The 10,492-nt window shown below is 50.5% G+C and overlaps 1 protein-coding gene across 1 annotated transcript in view; it reads right to left on the bottom strand.

Moving 5' to 3' along the window:
• tnip1 (TNFAIP3 interacting protein 1) overlaps positions 1 to 10,492 on the bottom strand; it is a 47,449-nt gene that overhangs the window by 13,635 nt on the left and 23,322 nt on the right. The window contains 4 exon segments of the mRNA XM_080201263.1: positions 4,840 to 4,968; positions 6,243 to 6,349; positions 6,352 to 6,370; positions 7,487 to 7,618. Of these exon segments, the coding sequence (XP_080057389.1) occupies positions 4,840 to 4,968; positions 6,243 to 6,349; positions 6,352 to 6,370; positions 7,487 to 7,618 (387 nt within the window).

Below are 10,492 nucleotides of genomic sequence, written 5' to 3'. Positions count from 1 at the left end.
CCCAAAACACTTCAATCCCGAGGTGCTATTTTTTTAAAGAGTTATTTTTGTTTTGCCTTTTCTTTCGACTCCAAACTTTACACAGAATCCTTACAATCTCTACAGTGCAGAGAAAGAGGCCATTCAGCCCATCGTGTCTGCACCAGCCACAATCCCACCAAGTCCCTACTCCCATAACCCCATGTCTTTACCCTAGCTGGTCCCCCTGACACTAAGGGGCAATTTAGCATGGCCAATCCACCTAACCCGCGCATCTTTGGAGTGTGGGAGGAACCCATAGCACCCGGAGGAAATCTACGCAGGCACAGGAAGAATATGTAAACTTGACAGAGGTAGAGATCCAAGCTGGGAATCGAACCTGGGATTCCTGGCGCTGTGAGGCAGCAATGCTAATCACTGTGCCATTCAGGGACGGTAACTCATGATTACTTTACTAAGTTAATAACTTGACTCCTGCTGAAAAAAAAAGACATCTCATTTGTGCCTTGCACCCATCAGGACAGATACAAGAATACCAAACTAAAACGAGCGTGAATTAGTCAGGATTATTGAAAGAAATTGCAAAAGCTTCAGCAAATAACATAAAAAGGAGGAGAGTAGCTAAAGCTTTAGATGCAGAAACAGGATAAATTATCATGGAGGATAAGGAAATGGCAGACACATTGAATAAATATTAGACGCATGCCCCCACAGTAAAAGATACAAGTTACATACCAGAATTATTGGATATATAAGGGGTTCAGTGAGGAACTTATGGTAATTAACATCAGCAATGAAAAATATCGGAAAATGTAAGGAACTACAAGCCTAACTAACCCGGTGACCTGTAGCCCAGGGTTCAAAAGAGCTACCTGCAGAGATAGTGGACACACTAATTGTAATTTGCTAAAATTCAAAGTCAACTTGTTTATACAAATTAAAAGTTTTTTTGAATCTTATTGGAAATGCCAAATTTATTAGAGCTTTTTTGAGGCTGGAACTAGTCAGGTAGACAAAGGGTAAACCACGAGAAATAGTATACTTGGATTTTAAAGATTTTTTTATTTATCAGTGTCACAAGTAGTCTTACGTTAACACTGCAATGAAGTTACTGTGAAAATCGCCACACTCCGGTCCCTGTTCGGGTTCACTGAGGGAGAATTTAGCATGGCTGATGCACTCTAACCAGCACGTCTTTCAGACTGTGGGAGGAAACTGGAGCACCCGGAGGAAACCCACGCAGACACGGGGAGAATGTGCAGTCTCTGTCAGACAGTGACCCGAGGCTGAGATTGAACCTGGGTCCCTGGCACTGTGTGAGGCAGCAGTGCTAACCACTGTCACCACACCCTCCAGGGATAAGGGTCAACGTTGTGTTAGCCTTTTCAAATACTTTTCATTTCCTGACCACTGACTTTTGACAATTTCCACAGGTCCCAGTTGCTCACTGTTTCAGGAGGTAATCTTGTCTATCTTTGCTAAGTCCAAAGTGAATGGCCCCACACTGAACTCCATCGACCACAGTTAATTTTCCCCCACACACTGTGTTTATCAGTGACCCTTTAGCTTCTGGCCACTCCTCTACAGTATTTACAGTGGCACATAACATGACAAGATCAGGGTGGCTGGGGTGAGGGAGAGACGATGGCCTAGTGATACAATCGCTAGACTATGAATCCAGAGAAACTCAGCTAACGTTCTGGGGACCTGGGTTCGAATCCTGTCACAGCAGATGGTGGAATTTGAATTCAACTAAAAATATCAGGAATTAAGAATCTACCGATGACCATGAAACCATTGTCGATTTGGACCATCTGCCTGCACGGAGAACAATCCCACCCAGACCCTATCCCCACAACCCCACGTATTTGCCCTGCTAATCCCCCTGATACTAAGGGATAAATTTGGCATGGCCAATCCACCTAACCCGCACACCTTCAGACTGTGGGGGGAAACCCAGAGCACCCGGAGGAAACCCACGCAGACCCAGCATTGACAGTCGTTTGAGGGAGGGAGTTCCAAACTTCTGTCACCCGCTGTGGGTAAAAAGTGTTACTCGACGACATGCGTGAAAAACGTGACTCTAACTTTCAGACCTTGGGCAGTGTTTTACCGGCACGTCCGATCCCATCCAAGGAATGCCATTCCCCGAGCCTCGCGGCCGGGCGTGCCGGTAAAATTCCGGCCTTTGCCTATCAGTCCTGGAGCAGGATTTCCCAGTCGCGCTCGCTCCAAGACCAGAAAATCCCATCCAAGGTCAACCAACTTTTGCACAGTCCCACCACCCCCCCCAACCAACCCTGCTACGATTCCCGTGGTGGGTGGGACGTGAAAATTCCACCCCTCGGCTCCCCACCCAGCGGAAATCATTTCTCAGCAAGTCAGGGACCATCGGTGGAGACAGGCAGGGTTAACTCGCCAGAACTCTTTCATTGGAACAGCTAAGATCACCTCGGGGTTAAACATTTCCGATCAAGGTGACTTTCACTGGAACTGCTCTGATGAAAGAGTTCTGACGACAAGTGATTTCGGCCTGAAACTGTTCATTCTTGTTTATTTATTCTCGGGACATGGGCGTTGCTGGCCGCCAGCATTTATTGCCAATCCCAGTGTTTTCTGTTTGCTTTTCAGATTTCCGGATCTGTAGGCCTTGCCTCTGGGAAAGGGTTTGTCTCTATTTACCGTACCAAGTCACCGTTACATCTCGAGAACTTCAAACCCAAAACACTTCAATCCCAAGGTGCTATTTTTAAAGAGTTGTTTTCGTTTTGCCTCTTTTTTCGACTCCAAACTTTACACAGAATCCTTACAATCTCTACAGTGCAGAGAAAGAGGCCACTCAGCCCATCGTGTCTGTACCAGCCGCAATCCCATAACCCCATGTCTTTACCCTAGCTGGTCCCCCTGACACTAAGGGGCAATTTAGCATGGCCAATCCACCTAACCCGCGCATCTTTGGAGTGTGGGAGGAAACCACGGCATCCGGAGGAAACCCACGCAGGCACGGGGAGAATGTGCAAACTTCACACACTCAGTGATCCACGCCGGGAATCGAACCCAGGATCCCTGGTGCTGTGAGGCAGCAGTGCTAACCACTATGCCACCGTGCCACTCCGAGACTGTAACTCGTGATTGCTTCACTAAATTAATCGCTCAACCACTGCTGAAGAAAAAAGAGACAGCTCATCGAAGCTTTGTGCCTTGCACTCATCAGGACAGGTTCAAGGATACCAAATTGTTGGGGGTAGGGTGTTAGCGTGGATAGAGGATTGGTTGTCAAATAGGAGGCAGAGAGTGGGGGTCAATGGGTGCTATTCGGATTGGCGGATGGTGACTAGTGGGGTGCCCCAGGGGTCGGTGCTGGGGCCTCAGCTATTTACCATTTATATAGATGATCTGGAGGAGGGAACCGAGTGCAGGGTGTCGAAATTTGCTGATGACACCAAGATTGGGGGAACGGCAAATTGTGCGGAGGGTGTGGAGAGTCTGCAGAAGGATCTAGATAGGCTGGGCGAATGGGCCAGGAAATGGCAAATGGAATTTAATGTTGGCAAGTGTGAGGTGGTCCACTTTGGTAGGAAGAATGGTAGGAAGGACTATTACTTACGTGGTGAAAAACTGCAGCAGGCGACGGTGCAGAGGGACCTCGGGGTCCTTGTGCATGAGTCGCAAAAACCCAGCTTGCAGGTGCAGCAGGTGGTCAGGAAGGCGAATGGGATGCTGGCCTTCATAGCGAGGGGGATTGAATATAAAAGTAGGGAGGTCTTGCTGCAGCTGTATAGGGCATTGGTGAGGCCGCAGCTGGAGTACTGTGTGCAGTTTTGGGCGCCGCACCTGCGCAAGGATATTTTGGCCCTGGAGGGAGTGCAGAGGAGGTTTACTAGGCTGATACCGGAGTTGAGGGGATTGAGCTATGAGGAGAGGCTGAATAAACTAGGCTTGTACTCGTTAGAGTTTAGAAGAATGAGGGGAGATCTCATTGAGACGTATAAGATGATGAATGGGATGGATAGGATAGAGGTGGAGAGACTCTTCCCGCTCAAAAAAGACAGTAGGACTAGGGGGCACAGCCTCAAGATAAAGGGGAGGCGGTTTAGAACGGAGTTGAGGAGGAACTTCTTCACTCAAAGGGTGGTGAATCTCTGGAATTCTCTGCCCGTTGAAGTGGTGGAGGCTGCCTCGCTAAATATTTTTAAGAAGCGGGTTGATGGGTTTTTGATAAGAGAAGGGATTAAGGGTTATGGGGAGAGGGCGGGAAAGTGGAACTGAGCCACGACAGATCAGCCATGATCTTATTGAATGGCGGGGCAGGCTCGAAGGGCTAGATGGCCTACTCCTGCTCCTATTTCTTATGTTCTTATGTAAATTAGAACATGAGTGCGAATTAGCCAAGTTTATTAAAAAAGATTGCAAGAGCTTTAGCAAACGTATAAAAAAAGGAGGGTAGCTAAAGCCTTAGACGCAGAAACAGGATAAATTATGATGAAGGATAAGGAAATGGCAGACACATTGAATGAATATTGTCTATTTATATGTGCAAACTCCACATAGACAGTGACCCGAGGCTGGAATCGAACCTGGGTCCCTGGTGCTATGAGGCAGCAGTGCTAACCCACTGCGCCACCGTGCTGCCCATCAGGCAATTGAACATGGAGCGATGAAAATCGGGAATGTTCAAGAAGCCAGAAGCAGAATAGCAAAGGAGGTTTCACAGGCATGTTGGATCACAGGAGATCTCAGAGGTCGGGACAGGGCGTAGATTTGGAGGAAATTACAGAATTAGGAAGAAGGGCAAAGCGATGGAGACAGCAGCAATAAGAAAAGAGAAAGAAACAGGTTTGCAAGAAAGGTTGGACTCACCTGCTGTTTGAGGACTTCAATCTGTGTCAGGAGCTCAGTCCTCCTGGTGTTCATGCAGGATTCCCCGGAACTGCTGAACACAGGAGGATGTGGAGTGGGCGATTGGGCCGTTAGAGCATCTTCCAAGGCCTGTAGGGAGAAAGGGAGAAAGAGTTCCTGTTCAAAACACACCAATGACAGGAGGAAGACTGGCTGAAGTGAGGGAGAGGAGGGGAACAGGGTAAGAAATGAAGGGCTTCTGACTTGGTGGGGGGAGGGGAGCAAGTGGGGGGTGCACCCTCCCCTTAAGGCCCGGTGACCTCCAAACCTTCCTCCCCGTCTGCCAATCCCCCAAGACCCCAATTATCCCCTCTCCAGTGACCCCCCCCTCCCTGGGGTGTTCCCTGCCCTGGGAGCCCTGACATTTAAGCTCCACTCCAGGGGCAGCAGGGTGGCACAGTGGGTTAGCACTGCTGCCTCACAGTGCCAGGGACCCGGGTTCGATTCCCGGCTTGGGTCACTGTCGGAGTGGAGTCTGCACATTCTCCCCGTGCCTGCGTGGGTTTCCTTCAGTTTCCCTTCACAGCCCGAAAGGCACGCCGGTTTAGGTGTGTTGGCTGTGCTAAATTCTCCCTCAGCGTAGCCCAACAGGCGCTGGAGTGTGGCGACCAGGGGATTTTCACAGTAACTTCATTGCAGTGTTAATGTAAGCCTACTGGTGACGCTCATAAGTAAACTTTAAACTTGAAAACTTAGTGACAGGCAACCTCTTCCAGCCCAGTGCAGCACTGTAACTGGAGGGACTGGAGATTTGCCAGCAAATCCCCATTGAGAGGCGGAAGTCCCGCCTTATCCAATCAATGCCAGTCGAGAGCGCGACGTGGCTCAGGGGGCAGAGTCCCGCTCACACCACGAACTCTGGTGAACCAGATAACATTCACATGGCCTTTTACTGAATCGACTGGAGCTCATCCTCCCCGAGTCAGAGACCGGATGACTGGGGAAACTGAGCCAAATAAAGAGACAGCCTGGCACGGCGGCACAGTGGGTTAGCACTGCTGCCTCACAGCGCCAGGGACCCGGGTTCGATTCCCGGCTTGGGTCACTGTCTGCGTGGAGTTTGCACGTCCTCCCCGTGTCTACGTGGGTTTCCTCCGGGTGCTCCGGAAGCTGTGCTGGTTAGGTGGATTAGCCATGCCAAATTGGGGATTTAGCAGGGTAAATATGTGGGGTTACGGAAATAGGGTGGGATTGTGGTTGGTGCAGACTCGATGGATCAAATGGCCTCCTTCTGCACTGTAGGGATTCTAAGATTAGCACTGCTGTGCGGAAGGCAGGGATGGCAAAGTGTTAACGTTCTACTTTCCTGTGGGAGGATCGAGCCTGTGCTAATCCGAGGCCCGCAGGGACACTCCATAACTCACCTTGTTGAGGCGCTGGATTTCTTTCTCCTGGTATTCCCTCTGCTTGGTCAGGGGTTGGAGCTGGTTCTGCAGACACTGGTTCCTCTGCTTCAGTTCCTTAATTTCACCAAACACTTTTCCTTTTCACTCTGAGGGGAGAAGTGGGAGAGAGACAGGGAAAGATTTCTCGGTGGAATCTGCCATCATTGGAGATCGAAATGGAGTAGCCTCTCCGTCGCAGCAACCCCACCCCACCCACCCCACCCCACACCTCCCCTACCTCCACCCCCATCAGACAGAGCCAATAGCCGTGTGACCCAGAGACGGAGAGAGAGGAAAAACCCGAGAGTCAGGCGACCATCAGGGCCGTTCGACCCGGAAAATCCAGGAGAGCAAAAAAGGGAACATGAAATAAGAACATAAGAAATATTATTTCTCTGGAATTGTCTACTTTGGAGGGTTGTGGATCCTCCACCATTGATTTAAGGCTGAGATAAGATGGATTTTTGGGGAATTAAGGGACACGGGGACTGAGCGGAAAAGTAGAGTTGAGATTGAAGATCATACAGTGCAGAAGGAAGCCATTCAGCCCATCGAGTCTGCGCCGATCACAATCCCATCCAGGCATACCCTCACACATTTTACCCTAATTAGTCTCCATGATACCTTGGGCAATTTAGCGTGGCCAATCCACCTAACCTGCACATCTTTGGACTGTGGGAGGAAACTGGAGCACCCAGAGGAAACCCACAGACACAGGGAGAACATGCAAACTCCACACAGACAGTGACCCGAGCCGGGGATTGAACTCAGGTCCCTGGCGCTGTGAAGCAGCAGTGCTAACCACTCATAGAATCCTATAGTGCAGAAAGAGGCTATTCGACCCATCGAGTCTGCGCCAATCACAATCCCATCTAGGCCCTATCACCACATCCCTACATATTTACCCACTAATCCCTCTAACCTATACATCCCGGGACACTAAGGGGCAAGTTAGAATGGCCAATCAACCTAACCCCCCACGCATCTTTGGACAGTGGGAGGGAAACCCAGGCAGACATGGGGAGAATGTGCAAACTCCACACAGACAGTGACCTGAGCCGGGATTCGAACCCAGGTCCCTGGAGCTGTGAAGCAGCAGTGCTAACCACAGTGCTACCGTGCCGCCCATGCTGGTATTGAATAGTGGAGCAGGTTTAAGGGTTTACTCCTGTTCTGATATATTTTATGCTCTCCTGTGCGACGCAGACTCACGGACTTTGTACCTCTCCATTTTCGATCTTTGATTTTGCCAACAGCAGCATCTTGTCAAAGTCCTTCTGTTTCTCCTCGCAGCCGTTCTCTCGGTCGTTCAGCTCCCTCTGAGCTGTGGCCAGTCGCTGTCTCAGAGTCACTATCTGATTTCACACAAGAGAAGATTGGTCAGAATCCGGGGAGACGTTGCGATCCTCACTCGATTCATTCTCGACAGTTCCACTGTTGGCACAGATCTGATGGGCTGAATGGCCGCCTACTGATTCGCCACGAGATCTGAGGCATGGTGGGAATTTTCAAACCCAGAACATCACAACTGGTGACAACACAGAGAGACCGCCATTCGGCCCACCCTGTCCATGCCAGCCCTTTGGAAGAGCGGGTCCCACACAGCCCTGCCTGGCATTTCCCCAGCTCCCTTTTGGAGGAAATTATTATTGAATCTGCCCCCACCCATCCTGCCAGGGATCGTAGCATCCCGCTGCCTCGGAAAAGCAGCCGGCATAATCAAGGACCCCACGCACCCCGGACATTCTCTCTTCCACCTTCTTCCGTCGGGAAAAAGATACAAAAGCCTAAGGTGACGTACCAACCGACTCAAGAACAGCTTCTTCCCTGCTGCTGTCAGACTTTTGAATGGACCTACCCCGCATTGAGTTGATCTTTCTCTACACCCTATGACTGCAACATTACATTCTGCACTCTCTCCTTTCCTTCTCTATGAATGGTATGCTTTGTATAGCACACAAGAAACAATACTTTTCACTGTATGTTAACACACGCGACAATAATAAATCAAATCTTACACCAAATTCACTTCGCTCCCCCCCCCACAACCCCATTTCTCACCCCCCCCCCCCCCACAACCCCATTTCCGCTCCCCTGGCTCTGGTCCTCCTGCCAATTTTCTTAAATCTCCCGCTGGAATCAGTCTCTCCTGATTTTGCTTTCAAAAGAATATCTCCATTTTGAAGGCAAAAGAGAAAATGCTGGAAAATCTCAGCAGGTCTGGCAGCATCTGTAAGGAGAGAAAAGAGCTCCCGTTTCCAGTCCAGGTGACGCTTTGTCAAAGTTTTATAGCTCGCAAGAAACAATACTTTTCACTATATCCCAATACATGTGACAATAATAAACTAAATCTTTAACCAAATTCACATCACTCGCCCCACAGCTATTTGTCACAACATCTGGACTCGAAACGGCAGCTCTTTTCTCTCTGTACAGACGCTGCCAGACCCGCTGAGATTTTCCAGCATTTTCTCTTTTGGTTTCAGATGCCAGAATCCACTGGAATTCACTTTCTTCCCTTCTGAAGGCCTCCAGTGAGCTTGTCTGTCCCAATCGGAACAATCTCTGCTTCTCCCGTCGCTACACAAGCATCAGATTCTGTGGATTAAAAGGCAGCGGAGAGCGTGGGGGAGGGGGCGGCGGAGAGCGTGGGGGAGGGGGCGGTGGAGAGCGTGGGGGAGGGGGCGGTGGAGAGCGTGGGGGAGGGGGCGGTGGAGAGCGTGGGGGAGGGGGCGGTGGAGAGCGTGGGGGAGGGGCGGCGGAGAGCGTGGGGGAGGGGCGGCGGAGAGCGTGGGGGAGGGGGCGGCGGAGAGCGTGGGGGAGGGGGCGGTGGAGAGCGTGGGGGAGGGGGTGGCGGAGAGAAGGGGAGGGGCGACGGGGGGAGGAGGGGAGAGGCGGCAGGGAGGTGGAGTGAGGTTCCAGAGAGGGGGAATCTGTCCCAACTCGAGCAAAGCCACAGGGTGCGATCTGACCAGCCGTTCACGCCACACTCCCGCTGCAGCGCGGACGGAGAATTTGGCACTCAGCCAGATCCCCATTCACTGCAGCGGGATGGGAAAATCCCACCGGCTTTGAACGTTCTAACATTCCGAACACAATCTCGGGAAGCGTCAGCGGAGTTTTCCTGCTAAACACTCCCATCTAGTGGTAGGCAATGGAACTGAACTTCTAGAAATAATTCCCAGTTACATCCACCCAGCATCTATAAAGTAATAACTCCCCCCCCACCTCCCCACTGCCAAAGTGTTCATTAAACAGAATTTGATCTTTAGTTTAATTCATTTATAGGGTGTGGGTGTCACTGGCTGGGCCAGCATTTATTACCCATCCCTAATTATCCCTTAATTGACTGGCATTTCAGAGTTATCCGTATTGTTCCGGATTAGGCCGACTTCCTTCCCTAAAGGATATCGATGGGTTTTTACACAATCAATTCATTTCTTTTTGCTTTTTAAGCTGAATTCAGATTTCACTTCCTGCCTTGGTGGGATTTGAAGCCAGCTCCCCAGAGCATTAACCCTGGGTTACCAGCCCCTGGCCACTCTCACCCAGATAGTCAGGGTGGGGGAAAACATGGATTTTCTATGAAGCGATTGCGGAGAGGGATTGGGAAAGGGCCTGTATTGTAGGGAAACAGTGAGGCTTAACCAGTAACTGGTGGATTGTGAGAGAGATAATGGGATTGATGGGGTGGGGGGGCAGAAAGCCCATCAATGCCTCTACTTTCTCAGAAGACCAAGGAAATTTCACAGCTTGGTATGGGCTCCTGCTCTGCCCAAGACGGCAAAGAAACTACAAACTGTTGTGAACGTAGCCCAGTCCATCACACAAACCAGCCTCCCACCCAGTGACTCTGTCTACACCTCCCGTGCCTCGGGAAAGCGACCAGCATAATTAAGGACCCCGCGCACCAATAATAAATCAAATCAAAACCATCTCCTTTCACCTAACACAGAAACACAGGACTTGGGAGCTGCAGGAGGCCATTGGGCCTGATCAGTCTGTTCCAGCCTTCGATAAGATCATGGCTGATCTGGCTGTGGTCTCAACCCCACTTTGCCGTCTGACCCCCACCTTAACCCAGGACACCTTGTCTGTCAGAAACCTCTCTCTCTCGGCCTCGAGTAGATTCCACCCGTTAACTCTGTTCCCATCCCCACAGACGCTGCCAGACCTGCTGCACGTTTCCAGAACTTTCTCTCTTTCTTTCAGACTCCCAGCACCCGCAG

Source organism: Carcharhinus amblyrhynchos, chromosome 13 (assembly GCF_965287045.1).
Source record: "Carcharhinus amblyrhynchos chromosome 13, sCarAmb.v2.hapA, whole genome shotgun sequence".
In the NCBI taxonomy this organism is placed as follows: Eukaryota; Metazoa; Chordata; class Chondrichthyes; order Carcharhiniformes; family Carcharhinidae; genus Carcharhinus; species Carcharhinus amblyrhynchos.
Note: the sequence above shows the minus strand (reverse complement) of the source record. Positions and strands in the feature narration are given on the sequence as shown.